Source organism: Salvia splendens, chromosome 9 (genome assembly GCF_004379255.2).
Source record: "Salvia splendens isolate huo1 chromosome 9, SspV2, whole genome shotgun sequence".
NCBI lineage: Eukaryota > Viridiplantae > Streptophyta > Magnoliopsida > Lamiales > Lamiaceae > Salvia > Salvia splendens.
Window position 1 is genome coordinate 24372384 of NC_056040.1, and position 15235 is coordinate 24387618.

At 36.5% G+C, this 15235-nt stretch overlaps 1 protein-coding gene across 4 annotated transcripts; it reads right to left on the bottom strand.

The window, feature by feature from the left end:
- Nucleotides 1-1219: 1219 nt before the first annotated feature.
- LOC121746709 (pectin acetylesterase 11-like) lies at nt 1220-7112 on the bottom strand. Of its 4 annotated transcripts, none has more exons than XM_042140623.1 (13): nt 6871-7112; nt 6365-6487; nt 3378-3460; nt 3111-3234; nt 2939-3018; nt 2634-2720; nt 2420-2544; nt 2263-2323; nt 2096-2149; nt 1935-2012; nt 1741-1843; nt 1523-1680; nt 1220-1442 (listed from the first exon to the last, which is right to left on the bottom strand). In XM_042140623.1, the coding sequence occupies exons 2-13, from the start codon at nt 6474-6476 to the stop codon at nt 1296-1298; spliced, it is 1212 nt and encodes a 403-aa protein (XP_041996557.1). In that variant the 5' UTR covers nt 6477-6487; nt 6871-7112; the 3' UTR covers nt 1220-1295. The 4 variants fall into 4 exon arrangements, with proteins under 4 accessions (XP_041996557.1, XP_041996556.1, XP_041996558.1 ...); XM_042140622.1 differs by having other exon boundaries at nt 3111-3252; XM_042140624.1 differs by lacking the exon at nt 2634-2720 and having other exon boundaries at nt 3111-3252.
- Nucleotides 7113-15235: the final 8123 nt, after the last annotated feature.

Sequence of the window (15235 nt, forward strand, 5' to 3'; positions counted from 1 at the left end):
TCTTTGAGTTATTGTATTCCAGAATGTAAATAACTAAATTTGATGGAAGAAGATAATGATGTATGTATTGATGCATGGAATTACAGTAAAGAAGAATGAACTGAACTACTGCAATTCACCTGATTTCCTTGAGTTCTTGTTGTTATATTTGTGCTTTATCATCTTCTGTTATATTGGTTGTCTTGATTTTTGAAAATAGCAATTATATATTCTGAGGACTGGCTGTTATTTTCTTCTTTGTTGTTTCTGTTTTAATCAGATGGAAGATGAAGAATCTTGTATGATGAAAACAATGAAAGGGTTCCGTGAGGGGTATATGGTTGTTGCTTGTGAAAAATGGTTTAAAAGGAATGGATGCCTAGAACATTCTAAGGGAGAAACATCAAAAATGGTTATGTAATCCACTCTTTTCCAACAACTAAAACATAGTACTAGATCATAAGATAAGAAAGACATTGGTTTTAAGTAATTAATCTTATATAATTTGATGATCACTAGTAGAATAGACAATTTAAATCCATAATAATGCAATTATTACATGAAGTTTGAAATATATTATAGGAGTATCAGCCTTGACAATCAGTAAGTATGTCTGAAGCTCTACCGGTAGCCACGTCTGGGTGTTGGCAAGAGTAATTGTTTTTTAAGTCATCAACAATTGCAAAATAGCAATCCAAATCCATCCTATTATTACGAAGGAAACCACAACATACATTCTGAGGGTGATCACTAATATCGTTGCAGATCTCTTTCAGCAGCCCAAATTTACAATCATCATCCCAAATCTTGTAGCACTCTTTCAGATCCACTTTTACTGAATCACTCATTACAACCAAATTACTTATCATAATCACCATTACCATCACCATGACTGAGTTTTGAGGACTCATGCTTCTAAGATAACATGTATAATAACCCTAGTTATAACGTCTTGCTTTTATAGATGTCATATCCCTCACTTAATTCATTTCATTACTCGTAACCTATCTATGTAATAGTAGTATTTATGGTCACCAACAATTAAATTGTGGAGTGATTATTGTCACCAACAATTAAGAAGCTGAATTTAACCCTAGTTGCAATATCTTGCTTTAACAGATGAAACCACCCACTTAATTCATTTCATAACACATAACCTACATTATCACCATCATTAACTTGTATAATTAATAAGTCGAATTTAACCGACCATCAATTAACTTGTAATCAAGAAGCCGAATTTAACTGAAAACTTTAACCCTTCATTCATAATTGAAAATAGAAATTCAAATTCACAAACTATCAATTCATGGCATCTAATGATGAATATAATCCCTACACTTTTTCTCCAAAGTAGGTTGGTCGTCGAAGCTAGTGCAGTTCCGTGGCAAGTCATTGGGCATGTCCATCTCCTGGAACTCGCTCCGGTCGAAAAACCAATCTCCCACAGCTTGTGCTATCGTCTGAAAATACATTTCATATTAAATTAGTAGGGTGCGGCCAAACAATTTGAGTGGCAAATACTTTATTTAGTTTCACTTACTTTGTTAGCAAGTCCGTTTCCAACCAACGATGAGCATGTCGAATCGCGTTTGTATTCCATATGGCCATGTTGGTAGCAACTATGTACAAAATAGCCTCTTCTTGATGAGCTATTCTCAATTGTACTTTTCAGCGTATTTATGAATGTGTACCTAAAATCTAAACAAAAATATTATGAGTATTAAATAGAGTCAAAATAAGTAATAATATTGTATATACCTTTCATGATTTTTATGTCAGTCCAATTGCAAAACATCAAGTTACGGATGCAACTGATCCATCTCGGGCTAGTATCACTCGGAGAGAACACATTTTGTGATATCTGTGACAGGTAGATTGGAAATAAAAAAATATAATTATGAAATCAAAGATATTAATGAATACTAATAATTACATTATAAGATTGCACGTACCTGATATGAGTCAAATGCTGATTCGATTAAAAATAATGGGGTTTGGATATCTGGGACCAAATTTTCAGGAAATAAACACTACAAATACAAATATGATTATATGAATACTTAATTATATTATCCAAAAAAGCAATGAAAATTAGCTAATACTATATTCATACCAGAGTTGAGCTAAATTTGGATGTGCGTGATGTGGGTAACATATTTGCCAAACCCTATATATGTACATAGCAAAAAATGAAGAATGAATGTAAGAATACACATGTTAATAATATATAGTACAACTTGATTATAAAACAAAGTAAAATGAAATTAAAAGAATATATACATGTGTTGATATCACACTAAAGAAGAAAGCTTCTCTCCAATCAGCTCCCATAAAATGCTCTCTAGTGAGCCAAACAAAATTAATCAATGGCATTGTACGATAATATATTTAATAAAAAATATTTTGATAATTAGGTAATTAATAGAGATAGTCTTACCCATGAACAAAAAAGCCTGAATCAGACACGCACTTCACCCTAGTTGTGTTGTGAAACAACGATTGGAACTTATCACAATGTAAAGTAGTGGCTAATCCACCTGCAGAAGTGCCTGACAATAAAGCCTATAAAAATAACACTTCGTATTAATTAATATAAAGTAGCAATTAGAATTTAATTAATTCAAGAGTTACTATAATTTAATAACACAAACATTTTTAGCATTTCCCATTCCGATTCGTAGAAGCTCATCCATCATGGCATCATATATTCTCGCACCTCTGTAAGTCAGGTTGTATTTCTGTGTAAATGTTTCAGAAATTGAACAATTTAGTGAAGCGATTTAGCTATAATTGAATTGAGTAAAACATACAATCAGGACTAAACCCTAGACTAAACAAAACTCATCAACCTTCTAGTTCGTGACGAACCGTTTAATCCAGTTTTTAAAAGAGTGCATGTTAGGTTAGTATAACTAATTGTGCTTATTGATGACATGGAAGAAATTTAAAAACATACCGGGTCTACATCCTCAACATCGGACATGAAAGATGAGCCGTCACAGTAGAAGATTTTGACCACGTGCCAATTGTAGAAATCTGAAATCATACATATGCAAGAATTAAATTATATATTTCAAATTAGAGAAATGAAATTGTGATTTTAATTAGATTTAACTACACATATATACCAGGATTAAAGGTGGAATTGGCGTCGAGCATCCCTCCAAAGGATACGATACCATTCTGCGTCGACATAAGCTTAGCACTACTTCCATTGGAACTTCTGGCTCTATCGAGGCAGGCATCTACATTCTGGCACCACCCACCACCCTTGCAACTCCAAATTGTTAGTCTTATTATCATAAAAACTTATAAACTCAACAATAATAGAAGTAAATGATAAAGCCATGAGCATACGGATAAAAATCCAAAAAAGGCTGTTCATATTCATATACCTCTAGGAATACGTGCCAGTTGTCGTATCTGTCTCCGAACCCTGGGCTATAAGCATAGGCCGGAGGGATGCCGTCTAGACAGACTATATATACAAATAGTTAAGCTATGAATTAGCAACAATTGAGAACTAAACACACACACATATATATATATATATATATATATATATATATAGGGTAGTGATCAAAGTATAACTAATATTAAGTGTATAACTAGAGAACAAATCTCAGCCACACATTTTGTTAATCTAATTTAATCTTATAAGTTAAACAAATTTTCATATTTTTGTTAAAAATAATAGCTCAAGGGCATTTTCGGAATTGAGGGGTATGTTGAAGAACATCCCCCAGAAAACGAGCTCAGCTTCATCCTCTCTCTTTTCCTCCATTTTGACGAAACCAGCCAACGCCATCTCCGCCTTGGTCTCCACCTTTCGAGTGCCGGAATCAGTGCACACGATCTCCAAATCAGCGTCGCACCAGCGCAGCTTGCCGGCGAGCAAGGGGTAGTCCTGCAGGACTATTCCGAGAGACTCTTTAATCTGCCCGGCAACTAGCCATCCGGAGTCCTCGGAGGAGCCCTTGTTGTAGCAGAGAAGCAGGTGGAAGCACCGCTGCAGCACCGCCGCCGATCCCGCATTCTGCGAAACCGTGATTCTGCGCAATTGTCGTGGATCCGTTGGCTTTGTTGGAACCACTGTTTGAATTGCTTCCACGCGCACTTTGCCCAACGGAGTTGCCATTATTTTTTTTGTTTTCAAGATGTTGTGGATGAATTTCAGTGGCAATAGCTTCAGTGTTGAATAATTATAAATTTGACAATACAAATTAGTGTAACCAAATAAGGAGTTACTGCTTAGATGGTGATCGGAGGACATTTTATTCTTGGTTAAAATAAACAAGAGTGTTAAATAAGTGTTTGCTAGAGTGTGTTACTAAGTCTCATTTCATTCTTTGTCAAAGCAACTCCTAATTCATTCGATGATTTTATTTATGTCTTAATTGAACAATGACCTATGTTTCTGCATTCATCTTTGTCGCTAATTTATCTTTGGTAGGCTCGTAGTTTGTGTGGTTTTATACAATTCATTGGATGAGTTTATAAGATTTTGAACAAAAGAGGCCTAAATTAACAAAACACATCACTCTTATTCGGATTTTACTTCACTCTTGTTCACAAAACACTTCACTCTTATTCTGATTTTACTTCACTCTTGTTCACAAAACACATCACTCTTATTCTGATTTTACTTCACTCTTGTTCACAAAACACATCACTCTTATTCGGATTTTACTTCACTCTTGTTCACAAAACATTCACTCTTGTTCACAAAACACTTCACTCTTATTCGGATTTTACTTCACTCTTGTTCACAAAGCACTTCACTCTTATTCGGATTTTACTTCACTCTTGTTCACAAAACACATCACTCTTACTCAGGTTTTACTTCACTCTTGTTCACAAAACACATCACTGTTACTCGGGTTTTACTTCACTCTTGTTCACAAAACACATCACTCTTACCCAGGTTTTACTTCACTCTTGTTCACAAAACACATCACTCTTACTCAGGTTTTACTTCACTCTTGTTCACAAAACACATCACTCTTACTCAGGTTTTACTTCACTCTTGTTCACAAAACACATCACTCTTACTCAGATTTTACTTCACTCTTGTTCACAAAACACATCACTCTTACTCAGATTTTACTTCACTCTTGTTTACAAAACACATCACTCTTACTCAGATTTTACTTCACTCTTATTCACAAAACACATCACTCTTACTCAGATTTTACTTCACTCTTGTTTACAAAACACATCACTCTTATTCAGATTTTACTTCACTCTATTCACAAAACACATCACTCTTACTCAGATTTTACTTCACTCTTGTTCACAAAACACATCACTCGTAGCATGACTTTACTTCACTCTTGTTTACAAAACACATCACTCTTATTCTCATTTTACTTCACTCTTGTTTACAAAACACATCACTCTTAGCATGATTTTACTTCATTCTTGTTTACAAAGCACATCACTCTTAGCATGATTTTACTTCAATGTTGTTTACAAAACACATCACTCTTAGCATGATTTTACTTCACTCTTCACTCTTAGCATGATTATTTTTGGGACAATTCAACATTGATATTATAATTAGATCAGAGCAAGAAGAAACAGAAAGGGGCTACATCTGAAAGGCATAGCTAAAATCTCACAAAATTCAAATACTACACTACATCCCATCATAAAAATTGCAACGAGCTTATCACCTAATGTTAATTCCCTAATTAAAGGAAATCAAAACTAAGAAAAACAGAAGATAAATTGGGAAATGCAGGCTAAATCATATCATAGATCTGTGTGTTCCCGCTAGGGGTCAGATGCCACGATCATGTGCAACAAGATGTCGTAGAGCGGCCCGCCCTTGGCCATCGCCTCCTTCTTCTCCTTGATCACCGCGATGAGCTCCTTCCGGAGCGCCGCCACCGCCTTGTTGACGGTGGCGGTGTTGTTGGCCGCTGGAAGAGTGATGATTGGAGACACCGATGCAGATTCCTTCGTCGGGGAAAGAGAGTCACTTGAATCGCGAAAATATTGATAATTTCCAATCGAATTCCTCTTCAATCGGACGAATCGGCGGTAGGAGAGCTGAGAACTATTTTGCAGAAGAAGGGAGAGGAGGAGAAGAGAAGAAAGCGGTTTCTTTTTCAAATGCCAATGATGTAACCCAATTTTGGATGTGCAATGACCATTATACCCCCGCCTTATTATTGTGGAGTAAATTTGTGATTGAGAAAACTAATATCTCCTTTAAATTCAAAAATTAATACTAGCCCTTGATTTTTTTGATCTTGTGGCTATTATTTGTTCTCTAGTTATATGGTTAAGAGGTGTTTGCCATAGATCATGACCCTATATATATATATATATATATATATATATATGTGTATGTGTATGTGTGTGTGTATGTATGTACCAGCTCCTTTGGCAATAGCGGAGTCCAATAGAGAGATGGTGACGTTGTGGCCTGCTACGATTCCTGCCGCAACCAAAGATAGGATAGTAAGTGGCAGTAGTAATGTAGCCATGACTTGTGTCTCTGCGAAACGAAATCGGACTTCTTAATTAGTAGTTGTCAGAGACAAGAAAAAAGCACAAAATTTGTAGCAGAAACACATCAATTCATCATAATTGTTGAAGAAAACTGAGGTCAAGTTTATAGCGTCGTTAGCTTGGGAAGGGATTAATTAAGAGACTGGAACGGGGAAGTAAAGGGAAAGCACACCTTAATTACAGATGAAAATTAAGGTCGAAGTTACTATTAATTGAAAACCCACAGATATGAACAAGCATTCTGTGTTACACCTAAAAATTCATATATATTCAACGGCAGTAATTTTTTCAAAATCAAGGAACAAAATTAAGGTCATTTGTGCAACAGATCTGAAAGGAAAGGAAAGGGGAAGTAGTATAACAACATACCGAGACGGAGACGGAGACGAGTTCAGAGAAGAGACGGTGACGAGTTCAGAGCTGGCGATCGGCGAAAGTGTGTGTGAAACTGAGAATGTAAGCTGTGTGAGTGTGAATCTAAATCTCCACTCTTATTATGAATGGAAATGGAGATGGAGATGGAGATGGAGATATCCATCCACCTGCCAAACTTTCCTAAATCTGCATGGAATTGGAGCATTCTCATTGGTTTACACAAATAGTATTTTTCTTTCTTTATTTATTTATCTTCTCACTCTCAACATACACATCCCATTCCCAACTTTAAATTAACTCATTTCTCCACCTATAAATAAGATTATATACTACTGAGATTAAAACTTAATGGATTGTTACATGTTATTTTTTTGGATTATAGAATAATATTTTTAGAGAAAAAAAATGGGAGTTTTAGAATTCGGAATTGACTCAATAATGTGCTCCTGATTTTGACCCATTAGTTGTAGTAGTTCTCGTGATTTTGTATTCCAACTTTGAATCTAATTTGAACTCAATTCATATCTCTAAATTATATTATTTGAAAAGGAAACAAGAGATATGAATGCATTTTGATTCAGCTTCTGGAATATATACTTTAATAGGAAACAAGAGATAAGAATGCATTTTAATTAGGCTCCTGTCCACATAATATTATCACTCCTAGAGTTGGTTAATATTTCCTGACCCAGTCATTTTTTAGTGTGCTAAATAAATATTTTGCATAACTTAATTGAAAAAACTTAATTCTTCTATAAAAGTTACTTGAGTAAATGAACTTTCGCAACATCATATTTCTAAAGCCAAACATTACCAATATATTTTTTTGAATTTGAAGTTTTTAATTTATTTATCAATTATTATATTAATAAAAAATCAATATATAAATTTGTATATTTAATATAAAATAGAAAGTTATTTTTTTAGTTAAAATTAATGAATGAAATGTTGAATTAGGAGTAAAAAATGGAATAATAAAAATTTTATCGGGTTTTCGGGCCAGCCCGTCGGGTTTTCAAGTCTGACCCTAATGGGTTGCGGGTTAATCGGGTGCGGGCTAATAGGATTTTGATTATATCGGGCTAGAAATTTTCAATCGTAACCCTATAAATTTGGGCTATTCGAGCCAGCCCACAGATTACGTGCTACATTGACATCCCTAAGTATCAGTCTATACAACTTAGTCACATATCTGTAAGCTATACTAAGAATAGAGATTAAACCAAAAACTTACCCTTCATTTATTAACTAAAAGTAGAAATTAAACTTACCGTTTATTTATTTATCTTCTCACTCTCTACATACATATCCCATTCCCAACTTTAAATTAACTCACACTCATACTAACTAATTACTCCACCTACAACTATGATAGTAAATTTTATGTCTTCAACTAATGCTACAAATTATTGATATATCTCTATTAGTATCCATCCGAGTTTGCTTAATTGTTGATATATCCTCTACTGAATACCAATTTTGAGGTCTTTCTTAACACTTTTTATGAAAACTTCTGGATTGTTATATACCCGCTAATTTTTTGGATCATAGAACAGGGAGCAGTGGCGGATCCAGGATCCGGAATCGGAGGGGGCGGAATATATAGTATTAGCTTGATTTAGTGCGGACATGGCTATTCTTTTCGTTGTTCGGGCGACGCCGGAGGCAAACGGAGGGGGCGGACATGGTAATTTTACGTCTCGATAAGGGGAAAATAGTTGCACGGAGGGGGCGACCGCCCCCTCCTGCCCCCCAAGATCCGCCACTGACAGGGAGTATTTTTATTGGAAAAATTTTGGTATAGACTACCTTAGAAATTGACTCAACAAAATGCACTCCCTCCGTTCCATAGTAATGGAGACGTTTTTTTTGGCACGAAGATTATGAAAAATTGTGTTAGGTGAATTAAGTAAAGGGAGAATAAAGTGGAAAATGAAAAAGGTAGAGAGATGAAGAGAGAAAAAAGTAAGAGAGAGTAAAGTATATGTGGAAAAATGTGCTAAATTTTACTCCCTCCGTCCCGGGCTACTCGCCCCTTTCCTTTTCGGCACGGAGATTAAGGAATGAGTGTATAGGAAAGTAAAAAATGACGGCTGTAGGTGAAATTTTTTACTAAAAATGGAAAGAGTGCAAGTAACTTGGGACGCCCAAAAAGGAAATAAGTGCGAGTAGTGCGGGACGGAGGGAGTACTAAAAAGGGAAATGACTCTATTATTATGGAACGTACCAAAATGGCAAAATGACTTTTTTTTTTTTATAACGTGGGAACCCGCAGCCGCTACCCTTAGGGGGCGCACTGGGTAAACCCCCGGTCCTGTGCAATAGCCTGCAAACCACACAGAACGATTAAACCAGCCTAGGTTGCCCATAGCTGACAGGCTCACAGCTCAGGAGGCCTAAAGACTGCCATTTGCAGGGCTCGAACTCATAACCTCATGGTTACAAGCCTTTCACAGCCTCGACCAACTGAGCTGGTGGTTGCTCCCATAGCAAAATGACTCTATTATTATGGAACGGAGGGAGTATTTAGGGTTTAGCTACTCCTGATTTTGACCCATTTTTGTAAGAATTCACGTGATTTTGTATTCCAATATATGAATGCATTTTGATTTGGCTCCTGTCCACATACTATTATTACTACTAGAGCTGGGTAGTCCTGGCCTAGTTATTTTTAGTGTACTAAATAAATATTCTCAAAAAATTAACTCTTCCGTAAAAGTTAATTGAGTGAAAATGTGTGAAAGTCTACAAGCAATTAATGAGGTTAGGTAATAAAATCTTGTATAAATAGAGAGCGCAAAATTAGAATTTTTATTGAAATTTGTGTTCTCCCATTTCATAGAATTTAAAATTGAACAACTAGTCATGTACCAAACAACAAACAAACACAATTGTTTTCAACTTTATTAAACATGCATTTCTTTTTGGTCAAATATTTATCCAAATTAATATTATCATTTAGTGGAGTATAATATAAGATTGATTACCAAAAGAATAAAGCTATGCGGCCACATTATGATCGGCCATAAATTAATTAAATAACATAAAAAAGTTGTTTTTTTTTGAATTTTTGGTTTAATACAACTTGATTTTACTTTTATATCATCTTCATTATTTGTTGCTCAACATGTTAGTGTTGCTCTTTCGTAGCTTTTGCTCAACTTATTACTACTGTCATTTCTTGATTGTTTTTCGACATATACACTAATTCGTGATATTAATGTGTTTTACGTAATGGAATTCAAAGATAAGTATCAACTAACAAGTCCATTCACACACATATAAGTTTATATCGACAATTCTATTTTTTTATACATGTAAATGGACTAAATTAACTTTTTATAGCCGGCCACATTATGGCCATTTAGCATCACTCTTACCAAAAACCTAAATCATATTAAATCTTTAGATTTAATTATTCTCTGGAATGAGCCCAACTTAAACTTGAGTGAGCCCAACTAGATTAATCAAATAGGAGGCCCAACATCATCCTTTTCATCCATAAAAATATGCGTGGACCGGTGATTTATGTATTCCACTTTTTTCAAACAAATAAAACATACTACCTCCGTCTCGCATTAACTGTCACATTTACTTTTCTACACTTAATTTGTAAAAATGATAATAAATAGTTAAAGTTGAGAAAATAGTAAAATAAGAGAGAGAATATTCTTCTTTACATTATTATCTCTCTAACTTTGCTATTTCTCCACTTTAACTATTTATTATCATTTTTACAAAACGAGTGCAGAAAAATAAATGTGACAGTTAATGCGGGACGAAATAGTATTTGTTATGAATAAAACATAAGAGATGAAAGAAATTTAAAAAGACATTGGTTTCCACTAATCAATCAACAACTATAGCAATTCTCGTCTCGATTTCCTTAAACTCATACATAGATTTTTTTAAACCTTAATAGGCATTTCTTATGCACACAACAAAACTCACATGCTAACCATACAAATGTGATTTTATCTAAGCTTGCACAAAGCATTCAAAAGTTTGAGTAGTCACAATGATACAATAATTTATTCTTAGAACAAATGTCAAGCTCTGGAATAGAATAATGTGTTAGATTGGAGTTCATACCTCACATTACCTCGCGTTACATCACACACTGCAAAGTCCTTGTTTCAATATATAGCATATTTGATTTTATGACAAGTTATCAATTAAGTCATGAAATATGAGCGAATTCTTATCCGTCCTACTATCTTTTGTTAAAATGGTCGATAAAGGTATATAGCATATTTGATTTTATGACAAGTTATCAATTAAGTCATGAAATATGAGCGAATTCTTATCCGTCCTACTATCTTTTGTTAAAATGGTCGATAAAGGGTTGTATATTCATTCATATGATAACTATACATCTATCTTTTATTAAAATGGTCGATAAAGGGCTGTATATTCATTCATATAATAACTATAGGTGTAGCACCATTATACAGGTACTAGGAGAGATTATACGAAGTAAACCTATTTTACATTAATTACATTGATTATATATCTTCTATAGTCGGTAAAAGATAATCACCCCTAATCTTCCTCCGGATCTCATGTGATATTCTTCCAACACTACGCCTCAAGTTAAGTAACGGGATTCCCGATACTTAACTTGCACAGTACTTCTCGAAATGATTTCGAGATCACCGCCTTTGTCAGGATATCAACCAGCTGGTCCTCAGACTTGACATATGACATTTCAATGATCTTTGCATCAATGTTCTCTTTTATAAATTGTCTATCCAGTTCCACGTGCTTCGTCCGATCATGTTGGACTGGGTTTTCAGATATGCTAATAGCCGTCTTGTTGTCACAGAATAGCTTGCAAGTCTAAGATGAATACAAATCGAACTCCTTCATAAACTTCCTTATCCAAAGTATCTCAGTCATCCCACTCTTGATTCCCCGAAACTCTGCTTCTTCACTTGATAGTGCCACCACTTTCTGTTTCTTACTTCTCTATGTCACAAAGTTGCCTCCTACGAAGGTAAAGTACCCGGCAGTTGACTTCCTGTCATTTGGGCCATGCTTCTCGAATAATAGGCCATGTTCGGCCGTTCCTTTCAAATATCGGACTATGCGCAAAACCGCCGCCCAGTGTTCTTCTTGCGGTGCATGCATAAACTGACTTACTACTCCTACGGCGTATACAATGTCTGGTCTAGTGTGTGATAGGTAAATCAACATCCCTACCAACCTCTGGTATCTCCCATTGTCCGTCTGTTTAGCATGTTCTTTCATCTGCAGTCCATGGTTTTGAACCATTGGAGTGTCTGCCGGTTTACAATCAAGCATCCCAACTTCAGCTAACAGATCCACTAAATACTTCCTTTGGTTGATGAAGATTCCCCCGTTTTTTTATCTCAATAACTCTATGCCTAGGAAGTACTTAAGGAGTCCCAAATCTTTCATCTCAAATTCACTAAACAAGTTCATCTGTAGTTCAACTATTTCTTCTTCATCATCTCCAGTAATGATCATGTCGTCTACATATATAATCAAACATGTGATCTTACCATTTTTCTTCTTGATGAACAGTGTGTGATCAGAATTACTCTACTTATATTCATACTTTTTCATCACCTCCGTGAATCTCCCAAACCAGGCTCATGGAGACCGTTTCAACCCATATAGTGTCTTCTTCAACTGACATACTTCTCCATCTCGAAAGTCGCTAGTGAATCCTGGTGGAGGTTCCATGAAGACCGGCTTTGGTAACTCTCCATGCAAGAAGACATTAGTCACATCGAACTGATGAATTGACCAATCCTTGTTGGCAGCAATCGAGAATAACACCCTTACAGTTTTGATTCTCGCCACTGGTGAAAAGGTCTCAGCGTAGTCAAATCCATAAGTCTGTGTGTATCCTTGTGCAGTCTGGCCTCCGTTTTATCATGAACACCCATCTACACCCAACAGTTCTGGCTCCTTCAGGTAGCTTGCCTTTCACCCATGTGCCTTCATCTATGTGAACATAGCATCTCTCCAATGTTTATGTTTCATTGCTTCCTCAGCTGACTGTGGGATCTCCACTTCTTCATACAGTGCAACTTCGAAAGCTCGAGCCATCTTGGTCAGGTTTCCTTGTACAAAGTTTGCTACTCCATAACGGCTTTTCTTTTCAATCTTTTCAGGAGAGTATCGTTTTGGTGGAACTTCTCTAGTACTCCGAAATGGAAGAATATACCTCACAGTATCTCCAGCAATTGTGTTTTCCTCTGAGAGTTCTATACTAGGGTCAGTAGAAACTGTATTTTCACCGGGACTTGGTTCAGGGATTACCTCGGATATCATCAGAGGGGGATCTTTGGGTCGCGGGTGAGGTGACTCTGGCAGCGAGACCTGGTCGGCGGCAGTGACAACTTGTTTTGTTAGATCCTCAATCGAAGAGTTTGGAAGTGGCACAACCTAACTTAGGTAGTCCTCGGAACTACCTGGATTTCTCTCCCCCTTGACTAAGGTGGGTGTGGTAGAAGAATTCGGTTTCTAAGAAATTACAGTTCATGGTGGTCACGAATATTCTAGATTTGGGATTAAAATATCAGTATCCTTTCGGTTTAGCCCATACCCAACGAAGACACATTTGTTCGCACGTGGGGATAATTTGGTTCTCTCGTTTTTGGTATGTGGACGTAGTCAGTACATCCGAAAACTTTGGGCTGAAGGTTCAGGTGCTGGGGAATTTTAGTCTGTTTGGATAGAATGTCAAGATGGGTTTTTTTTGTTTAGCATTTTTTTCGGCAGACGGTTCATGAGAAACACAGATGTGGCTACGACTTCTGGCCAAAAATGGTTGGGGACTTTGGATTCAATCATCATGGCTCGGGTTATTTCTAGGATTGTCCTATTTTTCCGTTCCGCTACCCCATTTTGTTCGGGTGTATAAGCACAAGAGGTTTGATGAATCATTCCCTTTTCCTTACAAAATTGGGTCAAAGGACTATTCATGAATTCCCTCCCATTATCCGAGCGAAGAGTTTTGATGGTTTGAAACTGGGTTTGGACCATTTTAAAGAACAAGGTACATTTTTCAACAACTTTAGATTTATGTTTCATAAAATAAATCCAAGTCATTCTTGTGCAATCATCCATATAAATTACAAAGTATCGAAAACCATTCCCTCCCAAAAAATGTGCCAGACCCCACGCATCAGAATGTACTAAGGAAAATATGGAATTCATACGAGTGCTTGTAAGTTTAAATGATTGTATGTGGCTCTTGGCCAAAACGCAAGTTTCACACAAAAAATCAGTAGGAATGAAATGTTTTGGAAAAAGAAGTTAAAGTAACCAGGGGACGGGGTGTCCTAGTCTTCAGTGCCACAGCCAAATTTCTTGTTTCGTGGATCCGTGAGCTAGCATCGCACTGCCATGTTGTGCTATCTTGTCCACATAGTAGAGTCCTTGTTTCTCAGTGCCACGCCCAAGAATCCTCCTCGTCCGAATATCCTGTAATATGCAAAAATCGGGATTCATTAGCAGAGTACAATTCAACTCCTTTATCACATGACTTATAAACATCAATCTCTAAGATAAAGTTGGTACATGTAAACAATTTCTGAGTCTTAAAGTATGAGATATCTCAATAGTGCCTAAACCCCCTCCACAATTATTAATCCTCCACTTGCAGTTTTAATATAGCTCTTAGTAATTTCACTTAGTCTAATGAAATCATTTTTATCCTGGGTCATAGTATCAGTTGCCCCACAATAAAAAAGTCCAACCGTTTTGTGTTTCGTTCCCACTTTGGACATGATATGCAACAGAAATATTTTCTAACGGTGCAAATGGGTTTTCAGATGTAAAATTGCATATATGAGGGTCAATATGACATTTATAGCTACTACTAGGGTCTTTTTCGGATTTATAAAGATCTGAGGGCGGTTTTTAAATAGATGGGGTGCATCATGTAATAAACTTCTATCATGGGGGAGACAATTTGTATTTATGAAAATAATTAGGGTTTAGTATTAAAATAACAAACCCTTTACCTCCTTCAGTGCCGCCACTCTCGTGAATCATCGCCTCTCCCGTCTCCGTTTGTCCGGCGAAGTTCTCGGCTCCCCGCACGTTGCCACCATCGGTTGGAGTCTCAGGGTGCATCGACGTTCGTTGTCTCGCTGTTTCCCCACTATTTCCGGCAGCGATCTGCCTCTGCTGTCCGTCCTCATTCACGCCAACGACCATTTTGGCTTGAAGCGTTCTCGTCTTCTGCCGTTCTTTCCACCACTCTGGATACCCCAATCTTGTGAAGCAGGTTTCATAAGCGTGCTTCTGTTTTCCGCAGTGGGATCACCACAGCTTTGATGTATCTTGCCGGTAGTTCTCCGGTCGGACGGTAGCTGCGGGG

Coding starts and splice junctions, on each gene's coding strand:
- LOC121746709 (XM_042140622.1), bottom strand. CDS start 6,476: ATGGCTACATTACTACTGCCACTTACTATCCTATCTTTGGTTGCGGCA. Junction 3,019..3,110: donor CAATTCCACCTTTAATCCTG/GTATATATGTGT, acceptor GTATGATTTCAG/ATTTCTACAATTGGCACGTG. Junction 2,721..2,938: donor ATGTTGAGGATGTAGACCCG/GTATGTTTTTAA, acceptor ACATTTACACAG/AAATACAACCTGACTTACAG.